At 35.1% G+C, this 22,924-nt stretch overlaps 1 protein-coding gene across 2 annotated transcripts in view; it reads left to right on the top strand.

Annotated features, from left to right (window-relative positions):
- The window catches only part of foxo (forkhead box, sub-group O), a 79,174-nt gene that overhangs the window by 53,093 nt on the left and 3,157 nt on the right, over positions 1-22,924 (top strand). The window contains exons 3-8 of one of the 2 annotated variants that reach the window (XM_013315787.1): positions 9,760-9,942; positions 10,257-10,357; positions 11,443-11,718; positions 12,463-12,650; positions 12,879-13,075; positions 13,301-13,864. In XM_013315787.1, the coding sequence (XP_013171241.1) occupies positions 9,760-9,942; positions 10,257-10,357; positions 11,443-11,718; positions 12,463-12,650; positions 12,879-13,075; positions 13,301-13,483 (1,128 nt within the window). In that variant the 3' untranslated portion in view covers positions 13,484-13,864. The remainder of the gene's footprint in view (positions 1-9,759; positions 9,943-10,256; positions 10,358-11,442; positions 11,719-12,462; positions 12,651-12,878; positions 13,076-13,300; positions 13,865-22,924) is intronic. The other variant, XM_013315794.1, reaches the window with a different exon arrangement.

Below are 22,924 nucleotides of genomic sequence, written 5' to 3'. Positions count from 1 at the left end.
TAGCCTTATTTCGTTACTAACTTACGAACTGCCGTTATACGGTTCATATTACTTAATAAAATTAAAATTACTTGAAATTGGTTACTAAGTTTATAAGTTTTAATATAGAAAATCTACACTATACCACATTTATGATGACATTAGAAGAATTTTCTTTGTATTTTCTTTTGAAACGATTCGACATTTCTCACGCGGACAAGGGAACCCCTACGCATGGTACGTAGACTGGGGGACTATTCCGGATACAATATAAACTAAGGTTTTCCGACTATTTATTGGTCATACATAATAGAGTTTTCTGTTTAGTAAATATTCGGAATTTGTAGAATGAAAGCCATCTAAAAGACGAATATTAGTTGTACTTTTTTATTAATTAGTGTGATTTATTATAGTGCGCTTTATTTTAAAAACGATAACGCCTTTGCATTAATACTAGCAGTAGCGTTAGCGTGGAATTAAAATTAAAGTATAAGAGCATATGTGTTCTTCCAGACTATGTTCACATCTATGCCAAATTTCATCGAGATCCATACAGCCGTTTTGGAGATACCTTCTAACAAACATCCATACATCCAAGCATTCACTTTTATAATATTAGTAATATTACATTTATCTTGTTATTCAGATTAAATTATGCCATAAGGTTGTCATAATTTAATTATGTTTATGCTATTGATTTATTAAAAAGAATTCTGTATAAATCCTGATTAAGCTCCAAGATATATGTTTTCCCTATAAAGGTACGGTCGGTATGATAATTGAGCCAATCGACGTGGCACAATTCACTAAGTGGAATTCCCTTATCCCCGGCGAAGTCCGCGAGGCACGGCACTACATTTATATGCCTCCATGATACATCACACGCATTCATCGCAATACACGTTTATAGATTGATAAGTAATCATGATTAGTGATAGATAAAAATCAGACTACTTAGATCTTATTTCAAGGAAGTATTTTTAAATTTAACTTATGGTATGGATCAGATCCTACATTTATACAACTGTGTTTACCATTAAATATAAATATAGAAGAAAAGAGAAGTAAGTGAAATAGTTTGAAAATCAAGCAATCGAAAGCTATACTTACCTATCGTAAGAGATAGTACTTGAAGAAGAAAAGCCTTACAAATTTTAAGAGCTTAACAGTTGGTAGCTTGATTATTCTCTAGGGTATTTCAACACCTTGATTGTATCTACCATCAATCATTGCGATTGCTTGCCTCCGATGAAAATCAATATAGCTTGCACAATTTTGTCATATTGAATACGATAATGTCTGCTCTGGATGCGTGGCAGTGCTGCGTCATGCGTCATGTCACCGCGAGCGCGGAAACTGGCGCCAAACGACCCCCGCCCGCTCCGACATCTAACTCCGACGCCATATTTCAATCGCCGAATTGACACATTGCTCTTTCTATACCATAAACTTTCACACTGAAACTTTAACCTGAGTTATTTACCTACGACGTTTGCCGCGAAACAGATAGCGAGCGATTTGACGAGTGAAAACTTATAGATAGGTCGCCGCGAACGGTGTTCGAAGTTTTCACATAAATTGGCGGTCATTCGAGGCGAATATGCCGACTGCGAGAGTAACAAATATGCCAAGTTGGGCTGTTATAACGGCGATATGTAAGTTTTGTGATACTACGCCATTAAGTTTATGGAAACGACGGCCGAGATTACATCGCACTTTCCGAAAGCTTTATGTAATTCCTCTCGGAACTGTCGTGACCGATGGATATCGAGCTGCGACTGTCCGAGCGCTGATATATCTCGGCGATTAATCATACCGAGTTTTATTGGGGTGGTGAAATTTGGTGAAAACGTTCAAAGACGTCCCCGTGATAAATTCAAACGGGAGCCGTCAAATGGGGGCCTAATTGTGATATAATTAGGGCGCAGCACGCGCGGGCGGCGAACGACAATGAAGCGTTAAAATGATTAATTTTTCCGTTGCCGAAGACGTCCGCGAATGCGTCGGCCAAACGATTAATCTCGCCCTTTGCGATCACACGCGCGCCATTGTACCCACGCGCGGTATTTTTTCTGTCTTACACCGAAACCATTAAGAGAGTGCCGCGTCTGCTAGTTGCTCCCGTGGTCTTCCCGCCGCACCGCCTATTGAAGGATTGAAAAGGTGTTTTCGTTCTGCAAGAAAAATAGAGCACCCTCCGTTTTTTAAAACCCATTTTCTCTTACATCACTTAGACTTCGATAGTTATTAAGACGGTCTGAAATGTTTTAATTTTGCCTCGTCATTTCATCACAATAGACGAATAAAGCAAGTTTTGAAACAGTCATCCTCTATTCATTGGAATCGAAGAAAGGGCGGAGTGGATGCTGTTGCATTGTTGCAGTACGATCAGTTAAAATTAAATATTTGCAATACGAGGGGCATAAATTATACCCTAAGATTCATAACATGCAAATGATAAATTTCTATCACACCTTCCTTGCTTTGCAATTGTCGCTGTATGTATGTACTCCAACAGACATAGTCGCCGCTAGTACTTTTTTATTTGTGTTTATTCCATTAATAACATTCCCCAGTTTTAAATTGAGACATGTCGCTTATTTGAAATTGGCATGAATGAAATCATTTTAAAAATACGCTTTACTCATGAAATTGCACTCGAATTTGGCAAGCGGGGCTACGGTGATGCATTCGCGATTTTCGGAGATAAAAAAGGAGGAGTGGAAGTTCTTAATGTTATCTCGTTTTCATCATAAAACGTGGAGTATTGGCACATCGTGAAACATCTTAGGCGGGGTCAAGAGCGACGGCGGTCGGATTTAGATCTGGGTAGTCGCCAACTGTTGAACTGTTCCTGTTAGCCCCTGCCTGCCAACGCAGATAAAATGTAACGTTTTATTGGTCGCGCAATTAGCGGGAGCTTAACTTGATGCGCACGGATTAAGCTTATTTCAGTGCAACTATTTTCTGTTATAGGAATTTAGAATACTCTTCTTGTATGTGATTCATTTAATTTTTATCAACTGCATTTTTTTTTATTTCCGAATATCACATTTAACGATTAACGATGTTTCCATCAAAATATCCAAATGTAAAACCAACAATAGTTTTTTTTGTCGCCGTTTGGCTGCTATGGTAAAAAGATTTTCATTCATCATCAGCTCACTCCTATACCTAACTCCCCAATGACGAGCTCGGAGCCTACCCTAAGTTAGATGTGACTAAGGGGTAAGACTAAGGGTTGGTTGACTTCACACATATCTTTGAAATTCTTCGCATATATGTGGTTTCCTTCACGATTCACGATGTTTCCCTTTACCATAAGAACATCGAATTTTGATCGGAAAAAGATTTTGCTGTTCTCTAATTTTGTTTACTACTTTAAACTAAATTTCCTCCTAACATCAAAAATTTGTAATTCAATGCTTGCAATTCTACAATCAACAATTTAACTACTTCAGAAGTATTACATATTTTCTAGATAATTAGAAAAAGCCATCAAATGATTTTACAATTTGAAAGAACATATGTTTCTTTTCTTAATATTGGATTAATACCAGAGGAAACGATTGTCCACGTTTATGAGGCAATCAAAAGCTTGGCAAAGACCTGATGTTTATTTCTATATAGATCGAAAATAAAATGGAATATTTCTATTCAAACGTAATTTCGAAACGATTACGACTTCGCTACTCAAAAAAGTTGAGAACATTTAAGAAGTGCATAATACAAGAATCTTTCTTGCTGAGGACACCTAAATATTCAGAAGATAAAAGAAAATTCGGTTAAACTTAATAGAAGGATTGGAATTGAGCAAATAACTCACCTTATATTAAAGATTAAGATCGCTTTTACAGTTTGTATGGTGATATTGATGGTTAAGGGAGATGACGATCATTTAACACTAGGCGTAGACGATCAGTCGTCTCATCACAAATTAAAGAAAAAGTGCTATGCAAGTAAACATGTGTTTATAATGTTAAATATGAGCAAGGAAGTTGTTATATCATTGTAGGACGCGTTACATTTTTTTCTTATCGACAAGACATTGTTGTTGTGATAAGGAAAAACCTTAAAGCGGTTACACGAGACACGATAACAATGTTTATATCATGGAGATTTAATTTAAAGGCCTTTCCTAATGATTAATTAAAACGAAGAGATTTGAATTATATCCGTTTTTTGAACTTGAATATCATGAGTATAGTCAAGTGGTTAGTTTATTGTCTTAGCAACTATAATGTGTTAATTTAACTAGAACAATATATTATGACATCAGTATAATTCCAAGAGAATTCCATCGTAAACATCTTTTACCATGATCTCCGAACGTGTCAGTATCGATAACCTGTACAATAATCTATTTGATAAGACCTATTGGCTTAATTGGTTGACGATTGATAGGTATAATTATTAAGATAAAATTACTGAACTTCAAGGAGATAATGAAAACATGTGACTATAAAATTAGTTACTAGATTTTAAGAAACAAAATCCTGAATATCATATTTTTAACGTTTCAAAAAATGGAACCAAATGACACGTAATACCTTTCGAATAACAAAAGAATGATGAAAATCGGACAACTAGAGATGGAGTTATCGACAAACAAAAAAAACATACAGACGAATTAGGACCTCAACCTTTTTGAAGTCGGTTAAAAACGAAATTAAAAACAAAATCAGTGACATCTTACACATACTAAACCAGTGTTAACAATGGAACGAAAAAACTTCCAAAAACATTACCCTTCCTGAGTCAGTTGGATGAATTACGGTAAAACGGTACGGTGAAAGTAAGTTAGTTACAAAAAAGTATATATAAAACGTTCCAGTATTAAGTAACATGTGAAGGCAACTGTATGATAATATAGTGAAAGGAATATTGTAACATTTTTTCCCGTTGGCATAGGATTTCAAGTGGGCGACTATTTTGCGTACATCTTACACCTCAGTGAAAGACATTAGTCGGAACATTACCGTGATTTATACGATACCCACATATAAATCTACGAGAATCTGGAATGGAACACACCCCCTCGATTTTTTCGTTCCTTCCTCTGTAATGAATGAATCTTTTAGACTAGTCTAAATAGATATTTAGGTTACGAAATTTAAAATCGCTAAAGAATACAGACAGAAACATAAACAGAAGATTGGAAATAAATATGGAAATTTACTTTCTAGTCCCACTAACTATTATCTCATAAAGTTTATAATATTCCTACATATCTGAACTCAGTTAACTCGGTACTAAATTATTAGCTTGATGGTAAGGACAATTGTATGATACCAAAGTTACTATCGGTAATGAACGACGTAGTTGACAATATGGGCAACATGTAGAAGCAAGAATGGATGTTAATAAAGAGTAATCAACTATTGTATATGCGTATCTCGTATTTTGAAAGGATATAAATCCCTTTTAGATTTGATAGTCGCAGAACTCCATTGAGCACAAAATTTGTAAGCAAACGGCAAACAGGTGAACCACGAAGTGACACCTAATGTTGTATTCAAATCATTCCGTCACTGGATTTCGACCTCGGCCCAATCAAATTACTAAAATTTCAATGTTTTATTAAGTTAAACTTTACCGCAGCAGGCCTAAGTGAATTTATTTGTACTTAGTTATCGGGTCTTTGGAGTAATTTCAGTAACGTTTCGTTGAGTTGAATAATTAAATTTGTCAGGCGGTTGACACGATGTCGGATTTTATTCTACAATTTTCGGCGGCATCACGCGCTTTGCTTCCTTTCTCGCCCCCTCACCATTGTGATCGTCATTCGCCAATTTGAATTATTTATTGTTTGATTTCACACCTTTAGATTATCTGAATTGTTTCGGATTTTCATTTCTATTTGTGTAATAGAGTTAAATTGTTAAATTACAAAACCATTGTGAATCAAATTGTTGACATAAAACTTTGATATTGCGTTCATTTCGTTTTGAAATGTAAATGTTCTCTCAAACGTGATCACTATTCAGTTAACATATTATTTTAGGTAAGTTAGGTAATTTCATATAGTTTTCGTTATTTTTGAGGCGTAATTTAATCTTTCGACCCAAGCGTGTAGCTGTAATTGCGTCACAGTTTATGAATACAGTTAGGTAAAAATTATATCGTATCCTGTTTGTGGGCGCATTCAAATGCATTTTGGACGTCCAGCTTGCGTGCAGCGTGCAACGTGCACTACGTATGCCATCTCGTCTGAATTATTCATCTCCCATTCGCCCTGTCCATTGCTTCTGCCACATCCACATCTATGTAAAGCAATAGAAAAATTCAGTGTTGAAGGTTGGTATGTATTGTATATGGTCTAGTCAGCCCTAACTTAGGGTGAGCTTCGAAGCACTTATTGGGGACGTATGTATAGTGAAGTGATGACGATGATTCTATTATTTGTAGCTTTACACTGATATAATACTCAAACATTATCAATGTTAATATTTTTTGCGCTAACTTTTAGTCACATAAAATAGTTTTTATTTTTAAATAAATATAAAGCAATCATTCAATTCCCACCGTTAAATGGAAACAAACCGAGGATCATAAAGAGAGGAAATTACAAGACATTCGGATTGCGTAACGCGCCCGTGGAAATTCGACAAAATTTAAGTCGTTGGAGCATTAAAGGGGACGGCGGTATAGACGGTTAATTCACCCCATAAGGGTCGCTCTGGCGCCACCAATCCTACCGTACACAAATTTCTAAGTACGACGTCTTGCCGCGTTTTTCGCTCTTCATCTGAACGCCAACTACAACTTTTATAAAATGTTACTTCGTTCTAACTCTTGCTATTAAAGAATGCATTTGACTTTTAGTATTGTCAGTTCGACAGTCAATTTTATTGCTAGATAATTTCTAATTAATAGATGTTGTAGAAAAATATAAGATAAAATTATTGGGAAAGTGCAACTCTTTTAAGATTAATAATAATGAATAGTATTATTAAATAACATTACTATAAGTGTCTTTTAAAAAATAATGTAAATAAAATAAAAAAAAAGTAATGAGTGAGTCTTTAATCTTTTTAATATACATTATAGATATGGAGACCAGTTTTAACACTAATAAATATGAGAAATATAAGCTGGAATATTAAACTGTCAAGAATAACGGTCCTGTCACAAAATGTAGATTGTAAGAAAGTAGCAGGTAAATTACGCGAGCTTTTCTGCGTCACCACCACCAGTCACCACAACTTTTGATTATGTTTTACGTGAGTCGGCAATTTATCATTTTTTGTCAATATATAACAAATCACATTAATCCCTTATATTATACTTTTTACAATATAGTTGTCAACCGTAACTCCATCCGCGTGGAATTATATAAAAAAAACTTAATTATTAGACTATGTAAACTTCAAGACTATGTTCTACATCTATGCAAAATTTCAGCGAAATCCACTAAGTCGTTCTGGAGATACCTTCTAACAAACATCCATCCAACTATCCAAAAATAAGATAAAATAGATAAAAAATACTGTTTTACTTTTTTATTTTTGTCTTTTAACATAGTTTCGAGGTTTTTTTTTATATCATAAGGTGGTAAACGAGCAAATCGACCACCTGAAGTCGCTAAAATAGCGAACTGACTGTTACCCATAGACATAAGCAATTGCATATGCGATGCCATAAAACCATTTAAAATTCGAGTATCAAAAATCGAACTATTGTCAGTTTCGAACCATTAACTTTCAAAATAAAAACCTCGTACAGTCATTAACTGATACATTAATGTAACTTAGCAATTCCAGTGCTCTCCACAGTTAATTGCATTCTTGGCAATAATTCGGAGTCGTTAGTTTAGTAATGAAGAAAGCCGTGTTGAGGTCTGGCGACAGATCCATCAGGATGTCGACGGTACATTCGTCGTAGCGATTTCACGCTTGATATATCCAGCAACTTGACTACATTTGGTTAATTTATCTTCATACGCTGATACATCTTTATATATATAATTCTTCTGTGAGTATGTATGTCACTGAACTTCTCTCAAACGACTGGACCGATTTTGATGAAATTTTTTGTGTGTTCAAGGGGATCTGGGAATGGTTTAGATTCACAATTTTCATCAAATATTAACTTCATATTAATTTATTCAAATTAAAGACGTGTTGACAGGACACCGTGTGTCGGGTCCGCTAGTATGCTATACAACGCGAACTAATTTACTGTTTTTGCATAAATTATTTTATTTTATAATTTTGATGCTCATAATTATTTTACAATGAATGAATAAACGAAATAAACAACCAGTCGTAGACTTAAACAATTAAAGATGTATGTCACATAGTATTCAGAAATTTTAGTGCCTAAAAATTAAATAATATCTAAAAACTTAATAGATGTTTACGCGGTTACGCATCTTAAACACAAAAATATAATGAAAAGAGACGTTTATTAAAATATGAATTTAAATGAGCATACACTCATTATAATAATGTATTATTTTAAAACGAACAAAACCAAGACAATTTTTAAAAGTAGCAGTCGACGAATCTTAAAATTTCCATTGGAAAAGAGGACATTGAATAAATAATTTGATGATGATAAGTCGCATCAGGTCGCCACGCTATTGACGCAACGTTAAATTTTACAAGATTCACGCGACGCTCTATATTTTTTGGTCTTGATTTATGTAAAGCTGAATAGAGCTATTCATAATTTATGCATCTCAATTCTTACCCAAGTATCAGATAGACTTATCAAGAGTTTCTGTTTTACAGTACACTATTTCTTTCGACAATTTTGACAGAAAAGACTTGTCCGAAGTCAGGTGATGGAGATGTTACTTCAATATGATAAATACGAAAGTTAAGATTGATGGATGTTTGTTAGAAGGTATCTCCGGAACAGCTTGGCATACATGTAGAACATAATCTGGAAGAACACATAGGCTATTTATTATTTTTTTTTAATTCCGCGCGGACGTAGTCGTAGGCGACGGCTATTGATATTATAAATGCAAAAGTTTAGACGGATGGATGGATGTTTGCTTGAAGGTAACTCCGAAACGGATCAATGGATCTTGATGAAATTTGGCACCAATGAAGAACATAGTCTGGAAGAACACACAGGCTACTTAATAAGTTTTTTTTCAATTCCGCGCGGACGTAGTTCGGGGCAACAGCTAGTTTAGAATACATATATTGAAGTGTAATTTCTCAGAGGGCGCGGTGAAATTATTTATGGAGTCTTTTATTGCTTAACTTCATTCGTTGCTGTGGTTGCTTTTATTCCTTCGACGGGAAAAAGTTGCCAGGTTTTATTGCCGGTGTGAGATAGGACACGTTATTGCACTAACTTTTAACGGTGGCCGGAATTAAAATAGATTATTTTTTTGCGGTCACTAAAGACTGGATATGACTGAGAATAGACTTTTTGTTTACCACTACATTATTTTTAACTGCTTTCAATTCATTTGACAATCACATAAATAAATTATGGTAAAATAATGAATAAAACATTAAATTAAAATTAAATTTATATTTTTCTTCAACGTCTGTCGACAAAAAAAAAACTTAAAATGCAATTACAATTAATTCACTGTTCGTTTGCGTATTTTTTTTATTTAATTTATTTGTAAGTATAGTTTCCTGGCTGCTTTGTTTCAACACTTTAAAATTATTATCAAAAAGACTTAGTTCTTTTTATAATAATGAAATCGAAAATGTTTCTTATATGTATATCACTTGACACTATATCCAACGAGTAAATAAGCAATTGAATTGATAACTTTTCACTTATTAATTACATTTTTCTTTGTTACAGAACTCAATACGACACAACTTGTCATTACACAATCGGTTCATGAGGGTCCAGAACGAAGGTACAGGTAAATCGTCGTGGTGGATGATTAATCCAGACGCAAAGCCGGGCAAATCGGTCAGAAGACGAGCAGCGTCCATGGAAACGTCAAAGTTTGAAAAACGAAGAGGTCGAGTCAAAAAGAAGGTATTATTATTTTCTGGTCTTTGTTAAATGAATTTTACTTTACATATATGGTAGTAATATAACTAAATAGGATTAAAAATAGTATTGTACTAAAAAGTTACTGTAAAATAAACGTTAGTAGAACATTATAGCTAGTTGAATTTAAAAAGAAAATACTAAAAAGGCGGTTTTGAGATTATCTCATTGTAATAGGTTTGAGCTACATTCCTAACCTTTATCACATCTTTGGGTTCTAGTTACACGCAAGAGCTTGTTTTATTCCATTAACAAAGTATGTTAGAGTTCAATTTATAATGGTTATATGACATTAACAGACCGAAGCTCTAAGGAACGGTGCAACCGCAGACGCAACTCCCAGCCCCAGCAGCTCCTTGTCGGAGAGTCTCGACATGTATCCAGAATCACCTTTACCCAGGTCAATATTAGTTTCCTTTCCATAGTCATAAATAGTTACGATGATGTATAGCTTATAGAAATTTTAGACAATTAGCTATTAGTATATTTAGTTAATTAAGAACTTAGAACTAGATAATAAAAAGAAATGTATGAAATTAATTAGGATTTGATGTATACAATTTACAAATTTCAACTTTAAAGTCTAAAAATATCGTAAACTCTATACAATAAATAAATTGTCAGCATTTGTATTTCTAAGCGATATAAACCACTATGTTATCGTCACAATTCTTTTCTCATCGTTTCAAAAAAGCTACTCCAGTTTTTTTTTAAATTTTAGACACAGTTTAGCACGAAACCCCAAAATTTATAATAAAACTATCGGCATAAAACTACGTTGACCAAAGCAATAAAATTGAATTACGACAACCGTGTTACTTTACGATAAAAGGTTTTAAATCATTCACAACCATTAGATGATGAGTTATACGGATGCTGAATCTCGTCATTTGGGTTATATTTAACATTTTTATTGCCGAATATCTGTCGAGTTTGCGAGCTTCATAACCATTTATTTTGGTTAGTTTTTATCCAGTAGGAAATCGACTTATAGGGGATTTCTTATGATATTATATTTTGTCACAGTTTGCTACAATAAAAATATTTCTATGCTGACCATTTAACCCGTTACAGTCGCGTCATTTGGCATTCCGTGTTTGTACGTTAGTGGGGCTCGATAGGGCATTACATTTGCATGCTTACATTACAATGCGACAATAGTAGCGATGCTAGATGATCTAGACACGTTTTATTTGAGCTATTGATTATGATTATTTGCCGTATAAGTATAGTTGAATTGTGACTGAAGCTAGTTTAATCATTTCAGTCTCAAGACGCAATAGATTATTACGCTACAGATGTATACGAAAATATTGGTTTACTGATCCTCAAATATACATTTATAATGTTTAGCACTTCACCGTTTTTAAATGCATTATAGCATATTTGAAATCAAAATACTTATCAAACCAAAATACCGATATATTCGTATTTATTTCTAGTTTATATAATTTCATTATTTGACGCTTGTTCGCTTTGGCGTAGCAGTGGTTTTCAGTTGTCACCGGAGTACCGACAGAGGGCGTCGTCGAACGCGTCGTCCTGCGGCCGGCAGTCACCCCGGCCCTCGCTACAACCTTCAGAACCGGACTGGGTCACAGATTCCTACAACCCAGCAGATCTGTGCTCTAGCGACTTCACGGCCGGTGATTTCGCATCGACCAGTGATTTCCCGCAAATCGACTACGCACAAGAAGAACAGTTGGCTGGTTCCCTAGCTGACTCTATGAAACTACAAGGCGCCGACCCATTCCTAAATACGTAAGATTTTAGATTAGTACGCTTGCTTATTTAGTACCAACTGTAACTGAAGCTATTTACTTTTATATCATTAATCGTTGGTTTCTGAGACCAAAAATCTCTCTATAATAAACATCATCATCCCTTTCATTATCTGTCACAAAACAGAGATAACAATATCTGTTATGCAGGATTTTTGGTCTCAGAAACCAACTATTAGTCATGCTACGATGCAATTCAACGTATATGTATGCCACGCTAGAAGGCTTCGCTTATTTACAATTGTTATTAATTAAATTAATGTTAATTCTATTGTATACTAATAAGCGTTTAAATTATTGTAAAAGTTATTGTTAATATTCATGCCTAACTTGTGTTACCAATTACAAGAATCAATTGAACTGCTTTTAAAAATCATACCTGTATGAAACCAAATTTTGGTCCGCTGATTATTACTATGATCCCTTAAAAAAATTCCATAGATATAAATTAAACGAAGTTCACGTAATAAAAAACTGAGTAAAATAATAAGGAAATAGGAAGAAAAAAATGAAAATAAAAATATAAATTTTATATCGTCGAGTATACAAAAATGGACGATGTTGAGGAAATGTTTGTCTTTATATTCATTGGATCAATGTAACATATGGATTTACGTAAGTGCTCGTCAACTAAGACTGACATTAAGCACAGTATAATGGTGCCAACTAAGAATTTAATGTTTTCCTTACAAATTGCATATGTAATGGTAAAATGTGTATTTAGATACGTGCCAACTACGTCGTCTTCGGGCAGCGGCTACCGGTACTCGTTCGCGTGCCCGCGTCACCCACACGGCGCGTGCGGCTGCTCGCTGTACCACCCCGCGCACCCCGCACACCCGCACCAGCACGCCCTTGACCACTTCGTGCGACCCCCGCCGCCAGCCGACCCCGCGGACATTATGCACGCAGGTGAGACTTGTACGCAGCTCTACGTTCACTGGTCGATTATGAAGAGTATTAAACCACAAGCCTCATACCTTGTAGTGCTATCTATTCGAGATAAATTATAACTTCTATATTCTATTGCTTTAATGCATAAACATATCCCTCATACAAAAATCCCACTCAATCTCTTTCGAGACGTACTGGATTACTTGGATCATTGCAGTTTATCATATGGTTTAATATTTGTTGTAGAGAACACAAGCCGTATGGTGACGACGGATCCAGCGTTGATGAATGGTGGTATGATGGTACAAACTGGTGCGCTTGGCCCGCCGGGTCTGGGGCCCACCACTGTAATGGGCCAGATCATGGGCGCGCTTAACGCCGGTTTGTCGGAGGACCTCAACATCGAAGCGTTGGAGCACGAATTCGACTGTAACGTCGATGAGGTAATACGAGGATTTGATCTCATGTCTTTTGTCATTGTTTTTGATAGATACAAAAAACTACAATTGCCATAATTGTGAAGAAAACTTTTATAAATTTCTATCGATGTTTATGTGCATCCATTCGTTTTGCGACAATATACTATTGAGTAAATTGTGATGAAATTTTGTTAAGATTATGTAATGTTTACAAATAACAAAGTGTTCTCTAACCCTTTTACTTTGCAGGTCATAAAACACGAACTAAGTATGGAGGGAACGTTGGACTTTAACTTCCCGCAGCCGCACAGCGCGATGGCTGCAGAGGCCGAGAGCCAGTTCCAGGCGCCCGCGCCGCCTGTGCCCACCACGCTGTCCGGCGGCGGGGCCCCACGAACCCCATACTCCGTCGCCCCCTCCTGGGTCCATTGAGCGCGAAACTAAAGGCCCCGACACACTACACCCATTCGTAGATCGGTCGACGTTCGGATAATCTCGATTCGGGTTTAGGTTTTATCCTTGTTGTAAATAAGACGCGAACAGATCATGTTTAAGGTCCCTTTTTGTTACTTTAGCGTATTTAGTCGAGATTTTTTTTTCATTGTTACGTTAACTAATGTTAAAATTTTATTTAGTGTTATCGCTAAGTGATGTTACCGATCGTTGTTGATGTGTCAATTGTGTTAGGTTAGGATTTAGTGTTAAGCTAGGTGGAAGCTTGTGATATAGTTAGGCTTGTTGCTTGGAGCGAGGCGGGGCGGGGGCGAGACGGGCACCACTTACTGCGGGCGGGCGCTACACCTGAAGAGTAAGGTAAAGTATTATTTGCTTTTTTGTTTTAGAATAATTTTTGTCATGTTTTAAAGTGATGACGATTACATAATAACGATAATTACATAACAAATAATAATCTCAAAATACAACAAATACTATAATCGGTTTATATCAAAGATTTAACATCAAATACAATTTTCAAACGCAACATTCTAGACGTTATCTCAACGGAAATGTAGAAAAATAACTTAGTAAACTTAAAAGCGACGAACAAATTTTCCAGACGGCGAAATATTAGCGAACATTTAACAATACAATAGCAATAAATCCGGCGTGTATCTGCGATAATCTGGCCCAAAGTTTGCGAGTCGAGTGTCCAATAAGTTGTTCGGTTAGTATCGGTTGACTACAGCGTGGACGCTGCGATTCTGTATTGTTTCGTGTAAACATTCCTAAACCGCAATTTGACCTCATTGCGGCTTGATATAAAATTTAACAAAGTTTAATTCTGCATAAATTTTTTGATAAGATTCTTAACCTTTATCGTTTTTAAGATACGCTTGTGTTTTGTTAAGCTTAAAATCGGCATACAGTCGCAATATTTTTACTGATAATATAGTCCATTTTCGTAAGCTTATACCTAGAAAACTAATATCATCAAAGGATACGCAACAAAAAAATCTTTTCGGTCTTCAGGCATACGCATTAAGTTTTACGAGGGCGCGTATCACAAGGAGCTGAGTCGTCACTCGTGTTTACGTTTCATTGTGCGCGGATTATGACACGTGACGTCGTCTTTGTATCAAACAATGCTGGAAGAAAAAAAAACCTAGCGAAATTGCCACTGAAACACGACGCACGCGGATTTATGAGCCGGTCAATGACGGCGCAATCTACACAAGCCTGAATATATAAAACATGCCTCAGGATACGAGAAACTCTTGGAAATATATCCACATTCTTACCTCGATTTTGTTACTTAATGATAAAGGTCGTAACACACTCAACACACTGGTTTCATATCTGTTACTAGGCTCGTTGCTATTTTGACCAATCATTGTAGGGATTAAACTGTTAAATGTAAATATCAACATATATGAGAGTGTTTATCGATGTCAAAAGTTCCCTTGTAGTTTTTTGAATAATAAAGGTTTTAGCCCATGTATAATTTATTAAGATTTAATGTCGATCCACTCCAGTCTGTCGTAACCTTTATATCTGAACTAGACATTTGTTTGCAAATTATATTGGCATATGAATAAAATATATGAAGCCGACAATGTATTATTCTAGAAGTTTTATGATGCATCTATTATAAGAGAGCCTCATAAGAGTTATGTCTTTGGTACATGATGAATATATTAATTTATTCATTGGTTCTATTTCACGTGGCATCATATTAACAAAGACTTTATTTCTAGAGAATTGTAGAATTTTAATCTTTGCTATGCATTGCGTTACTAATTACTATTTTGACATTGACTCTTAATCAAAGAATTGAAATTTCATAATTTTAATTATGAATTACCTCCGTCCTCATCATACGCTCTGTTGAATTAATCTGTAACACTATACTGGTCGCAGTTTTCTTGCAAGATATTAACTCTTATCATCATCATCAGCCTATATTCGTCCACTGCTGGACATAGGCCTCTCCCATGGCACGCCACTGAGCACAATCCTCGGCCACTCTCATCCAGCTCTTGCCAGCTGCCCTGCGGAGATCATCGCTGCACCGTGTCTGAGAACGTCCTTCGCTACGTTTGCCGACCCATGGTCTCCACTCAAGAACTCGTCTACTCCAACTGTTATCAGTTCTTCGGGTTATATGGCCGGCCCATTGCCACTTCAGCGTGATAATTAATTCTTATGCGGGTCCCAAATTAAATTCCCAGACTATGGGTCAACACGTTGACGTCAATGTTTTCCACTTCAGTTCCTTTTGACACCTATAATAAAAAATAGTAAACGAAATCATTCAACCAAAATGTCAAATAAAAGTGTAATATTAAGTTTGTGGAATAGGCCGAAATTCGGTCTGGAATCCAAGAGCCGTTGAGAGATCTTAAAAAGGCTTTATTAGTTGTTTAGTTCTTCAATTATACCGTAAGTTTACACGGCATGAACATTCTTATAAATACGTATCATTTGACAACATGTCGTTTCCCTCATTTACCTTGAATAAACTTTTTAAAATTGCACGGTACAGATAACATTGCTTTACAGTTTTAAAAGTAATGTGTTATTTCAGTTGGCTTGAAATTACAGTTATTTAGACCTCAGATAGAGACCAAAATATGCGAAAGGAATTTACCACTTGTATTTGCCTTTATTCTGAATTATAACCATACTAGCTGTCGCCCGCGACTTCGTCCGCGGGGGATTAAAAATAAAACTTAATTAGTAGCATATGTGTTCTTCCAGACTATGTTCTATATCTATGCCAAATTTCAGAACCATGAAGCCATTTGGATACCTTCTAACAAACGTCCATCCATCCATCCATCCATTTAAACATTCGCATTTATAATATAAGTTCGATATGAATTATAAATGCCACCGTGCCTATTTTTATCGACTGTCTCGCCTGTATTCGTATTTATATTAACAATCGTTTATAAAGCACAATTTTACTTATATTTAGGTTGAAGTCATGTTATAAAGGCTATGTTGACTCTAAGTTGAGTTCAAACTTATCAGACAATATTAAAATGTAATTACCTATATTTGTGGTGACTTAACACGGTGACCGGTCAAAACATTTCCTAATACGTCCAATTAAAACGTACATATAACGAACAAATTCATTTATCAGGGAATAATAAAATCACTCCGCGTTGTATAGACGACATGCGTCATTCGGTCGGTTGTGAATAATAAATTTATAATTAGATTGGGATTGAACCTCGCCACTCGTGATTCTATTACACCGATGAATGCCCCTATTTGTGCGCTAATGAGGGAGACCGCAGCCGGTAATTAATCATATCGTTTTAACAAACGTTCCGTCGCACCGTCTAGCGATCTTTAAATAATGGAATATCACGAAAAAATCCGCGGGATAACGCTAGATTAAACACCGGTCCGTTAATGACTTGTTTTTAAGGGTTAAAAGAATGAATACCGTCTTTAGCAGACGGTGTGACGACGGACTTTTCTTGGTATTTCTTTTTTTATTAATTCTTGCACATCGCTCGGTCAGAAGTTAATGGGGGGAAAGATTCGCTTTTTAAAAATCGAAGCACGACCTCGACGTTCATTTAGCAAGCAATTACGATACGATTTAAAAAGTCGATAAAAATACGATTATCGATAAAAGCATCAGTGCACTTTTTAAAGGATTTTTCTTTTGATATAAATCCTATTCTAGTAATAGTGCATCGTAGAATTTTCATAATAAGTGTGCATCCATTAGTGTTAGTGTTCTTCGGATATTATTGTCATACTTCGTGAGTTGCATGCATACTTGCAAAAATTTTCGAAAAATTTTGCTTTATCATTTTTCTGGTAAATAATTTTACTGCAAATAAAACTTTAAGAAATCTGTAGAGTGGTGGCATTGTAAGATCAACCAGCATTTCGTCACATTAATAAGTTCACCCTCAAGCCGACGCACAAATTGGCAAGCTCATCGTGTATTCGGGTCGGCCGCCCTTGTAATTAGGTGCCGGGGCCACCTTTACACACGATTTCTTAGCACTTGTTAAAAGTTTTCAATTGCGTTACGGCGGACCCTTACGAGAAATTTATTCATTATATTCTACCCTCCCCCCCGACACCCCGCAACTTAATAAAACGCTCCTTTGCTCTTTTTTCTATTTCCATCCCCCTACTGTCCCCTGGAAAGTAAGTATTTTAAATATTTGCCGCATGGCCTCTCAAATGAATGATGAATTATACATAATTTTGAATTATTTTTGCGCCGTTATCAGATTCTCTTTTTGTGTTATATTTTTTTTTCGTATCTCATTTATTATCGTTGAGATCAAACGACCCTTTGGAATAAACTGGTCGTGTATTTCGCGTATTTCTTTTTTAATTTATTTATTAAGAACATTTAAAAGTTGAACATTGAATTAACACAGATTTACGATTATTTCTTTATCTTTTACTCTGAATGTTCTACATTTCGTAGCTCATTGAAAGTCTATCTGATTAGTGCTACAGAATTTTCTGTTCCTTATCTGTGATTGTAATATAATTTCCGATTTCCGAAGAACTGTTTGGAACGATTCCTGCCGCCGAGTTCCGTCATCGGACGACACGATAGACCGCCAGGTTTCATCCACACCACCTGGATGGCTGGCATTCCACAACGGTGCGATTCTCGCGCAACTTCTTGCCTCGCACAGCTGCGTTGTGGAACGGTCTGTCCTCGGCGGTTTTCCAAACCAATACGACTTAGGGACCTTCAAGAAGCGAGCATACAATTTCCTTAAAGGCCGGCAACGCATCTGCGGTTCCTCTGGTGTTGCAGATATCCATGGGTGTCCTTGATCACCTCGGTACTGCCGCGGTTCGTTTGCCCCCTTCTCTTATAAAAAAAATAAAAATTATGAAATTACTCTTATATCTTTTTTTATTATATTTATAAAAGAAAGGAGTTAAGGTTTTAAAGATTATATTCTCATTCAAGGCAGGCGGGTCGGATGGGAGCGGCATACTCAACAACTTGCCCCATTATTGTTTGACAGCGCGCTGCCAACCGATTGGCAACTTAAATTAATGCCAACATGGTTACGCTTGTCAATTTTTCCCTCGCCTTATCTACAGATATTATGCATATTACGGGCAAAAAATCCCTTTTAAACCTTTATAAAGCTAACTTCATCTTCTAATTTACACAAATAGTCTTTAATAATAATAACATTTGTATAATTAAACAAGTGGTCGTGTGTTTAACTATATATTGAATAGCTACTTAGATAATAAATATAAGAAAAATATCGTGCGTTATGGTAGCACACTTATGTCCAACGAATGTCCAATGAACAATTGTTGCCAGCATAGGAAAAAGTTTATAATAATTTAAATGTTGCCAATACAAAAAGAAATTAATACGAATGAAACAAAATAAATAAATAATTAATGTGAATTAATTGAACAACATTTTAATCTTATTTTCATCATCAGCTCACTATACATAAACACTGAGGGGCTCGGAGCTTACCGTAAGTTAGCGATGAATCAACCACGCTGGTCCAGTGCGGTTTAACATTTTCTTAAATACTTATTACTTATCGTTTTGTTCATTTGATGAATTTCTTTTGTTTTACATTTGCATCTCTGCAAAACTTATGTTCTTAAAGGATGAAACTAAGCTAATTTCTTAAGAAACACTAGTCTTAATTAAAGCAAAGCGTTGTAACTGACTAACATTATGGTAGAAATCCAATTATTATGTGTAAAAAATAAATATGCTATTTATATTATCAGCCGCGTACATGGATCAAAGCTCTGTAAATCGAATGGTTTAATTTAGTCGTTGCGGCTTAAACATTCTTCGATGTCGGTCGAAGGCAAATTGGATTACGTGTTAAGCGGAGGAACCACGGCGACGCGACGCTAACGGCTTTACGATGTTATAACACGCCCCTAAATGTACCGCTATTATGCCCTTACATTTTTTTTACAGGAAAGTTTCGTTAAATAATACAATACTTTTGTTGTACTTGTTACATTTTTCCAAACTTCTACTAAGTTATAATACATAATATGTTTTATAGCCATAACGATTTGTTTATTTGTGTATACGTGAATTGCTGTAGATGAAATTGAACATTTAAAGAGATTTGTGTTGATTAAAATAAAAATAAAAATTATTTGTGAAATATTTTACAGTCTCACTAGCTGTCGCCTTCGACACCGTGTAGAAAAAAAAAAACTTAATTGGTTGCCTATGTGTTTTCCAGGCTATATCCTACATCTATGCCAAGTTATAGCGAGATCCATGCAGCCGTTCTGGAGATACCTTCTAACAAACATACATATTCGCACTTAATTGTACTAAGGTTTTTTACGATGCTATTTTGAATAACTTTTGTAAAGAATAAAAAAAAATATGACAGAAGTTCTATTTGCCCAAAGGTGCAACATAACATACCTTTGAAAATTATCACAAATTATTAAATGGAAAACATTATTTTGTGTACGTATTTAGAGGTGACATAGCACATGAGAAAACTAAAGCATATTTTTTCTAGTAAAAAAACATTCGTAAATATGTCTGCAAATATGATAAGACAGCGTAAACAATTTCCAAGTAAATTCAAATCTTGTCGCTTTTACCTGTCGACTTTATGTCTATAATAATGTAACAATTATTTACTAACACATCGTTTTTTTACATCATCCTATAAAGATATCCTTCGGCGTAACTTTATTTCTATATCATAAAGTTTTCCTCCTAAACATGCCAAAAAGATTTTGTTTGCCACCTGAAAATATGTTTGGGGAAGAAAAGTATATTTTCCTGATTCATTTGAATGTTCCATCCCCGCGCATTAACTTCACATCAGATTCTATATAAGAATGGAATAGTAAAGAACGCGTTATGACGAAGGGAACTTTAGAATCACTATTCCTTTTATTTCTCACGATTTTGTTTAGATTTTATATGAAGTATGTAAGATTTTATTGACAACTGAAACATTACATGCCAAGTAACTTAGTAGCGTGGAATATAATCTTTTACTTAAATATTATCTGTATTACCACAAAATATATACGTAGACACTGTTTGGCTAACACTTGTTCTAACCCTTTGAACGCCGCTGAAGGATATTACGATTCCCATACGACAAAATTTCAGATATTTAAACACCAGTAATGGACGACTAGCGATTTAATAACTCCGAGTCTGTTATTTAATTGAATTAATTAAGTTATATAGACTTATTTCGGTATTGAAACAATTTTGTCAGTGCCTTTGGTACCGGACTAGGTTCTGTATTAGGCGCTGATGCTATCCCTTTATCTGTACACTTCAAAGCTTAAAAAAATGTTCTTTCAGTATTGACATTCATACGAAAAGCATAATAAACAATGCAGAACGTAGCGGTGTGCAGGAAGGCGTTGGGCGTGCCCCCAGCCCGCCCGCCCCGTGCAACAGGTGCCGCCCGCCCTTACGCTTACAACGTAACTCTGTCGTCTCACCTCTTTACATAACACGTGCTTGCAGAAACGTCATAATATACGTTTTGATTCAGCATTGTTATATAATGTATATGCATCTCATCGTTGAGTAGATATTATACATTTTTAGTTCGTTTCATCACACAATTTTTTTCTGAAAGTTTAAACGACTCGATGATTATCTAACTTTAAACTGTCATGGTGTTGTTCATAGAATAGAAAGGCAATTATATTGAACCGTAACTTTGTTTGGTACCTATACTGTATCAAACTCTCAGAGGGTTATATGATACATCTAACCTTTATTTAAAAAATCGGTTCATCTAATACCATGCATTATTTTGTATGCAAAAGCGTTAGAAGTTTGAAGGTTCTAATTTAGACACATTGCCCCACTCATTCTTCGCATCTTCGTACGAATCACATTGTTGCATAAAATCTTGATTTTACTCAATTTGAGCGACAGAGTATACAAGATACAAAAAGTAGTTTATAAAATAATAATTAACGCATGTCAACGCGTTAATTATTCGTGTTTTTGAGTGATAGAGTAAAAATTATCATATCCTACAACCGGTTTCTCTACACTCTACAGTGTTGCTTATAATAACTCAAATTACAAATGTACTTATATTTATAAATATACATTATTGTTCTGTCCTCTTTTAAAAAACTGATTATTTTCATTTTCAAAATAGTAAAAGAGAACATTAGTAGGGGACGATTCTAACAACTTACACGGACTCAAAATCACATCTTCGGGTTTCGACTATAGTTACACTTGTACAAAGAGTTGTCTCTGTTTTTTCAAAGAGAATGAAAGGGTTAACGATATTAATACAAGTATTAATGCAGTGTTGTTCTATGGTAAAGCTATGTGAGGAAGAACATTCTAAATATCACCGCCAAAAGAAGTCGTAAGTCGTCGTACCCCAGAGTATGAATAAATTTACACCCCGCCGGAATCACTCGATAACCGACGCCTATGCTTTATAGCCCGTGACATCCGAAACTCGATTTATTGTCACGCCGCTTTCTGAAGCGAGGAAATACAAGAAAACTCGGTGAAAACTTGCGGTACGGGATTTACATCAACGTTTGTATTTTCACTTACGCAACTTTCCTTTTAAAGTTGCGTTGCATTTTAGAGTGTAAAATATTTTAAAGTTGATGCGGATTGATTTTAGTGTTTGCTATTTTTATTACTAACTAAACGAAAGCTTTTAACGGAATTTTAACGAGATATTTTTTAAGTATAAACGCATTTCAAATACAAAATTTGAACGAAATTGGTACTCCCGTTACTAAAAAAAAGAAATTCAAATAGGTCATCAAAATCTTCGAAACATATAAAGCTTTCCCTCATAGGAAAAAAGTCTGACCCCATCTGAATGTATGAATCATAAATAGCTAAATAAAACAAAGAACATTCCAAACCACTCACTATCCACTTGATTAATTAATTGGTAAATAGTTTCAGTTATAAAACAAAGTTTTGTAGCTATCTTTTATAGTCCAAGTTTGTTCAATTCTACGCAAGAAAGTCTTATAAACGTAGTTCCTATTTAAGCATGTTTTATGTGGAACTTATTTGGGGAAAGGATGCCAATTATCTACGTCACATATTAAGAACAGCGCACTTTATTCGGAGCAATGAGTCGCAGAGAAAGTCCGTTACATTGCTGAATATGCGACAGATTTATCGTGGTTACATAGTGTTGTACCTATCTGAAATGTTCTATCGATATTTTTAATAAATTAATATTGTTAATTTCAAAATGTTATACTTCATAGAAATAAACTAATTATTTGCCGAAAGAGATGCAATAAATTAAATTTTTTGTTTGCGTTTTTCAATGTATTTGAGTGAATGAAACTTAATTGTTTTTATAACATCTTAAAAGATCATATAACTGCCTTGACTAATATGTATAAAAAATGCAATAATGAATTCTTAAATTACAG

This window comes from Papilio xuthus, unplaced genomic scaffold (assembly GCF_000836235.2).
Source record: "Papilio xuthus unplaced genomic scaffold, Pxut_1.1 DF829129.1, whole genome shotgun sequence".
NCBI lineage: Eukaryota > Metazoa > Arthropoda > Insecta > Lepidoptera > Papilionidae > Papilio > Papilio xuthus.
The sequence above is the reverse complement of the archived record's forward strand: the minus strand, read 5'-3'. Positions and strand labels throughout refer to the sequence as shown.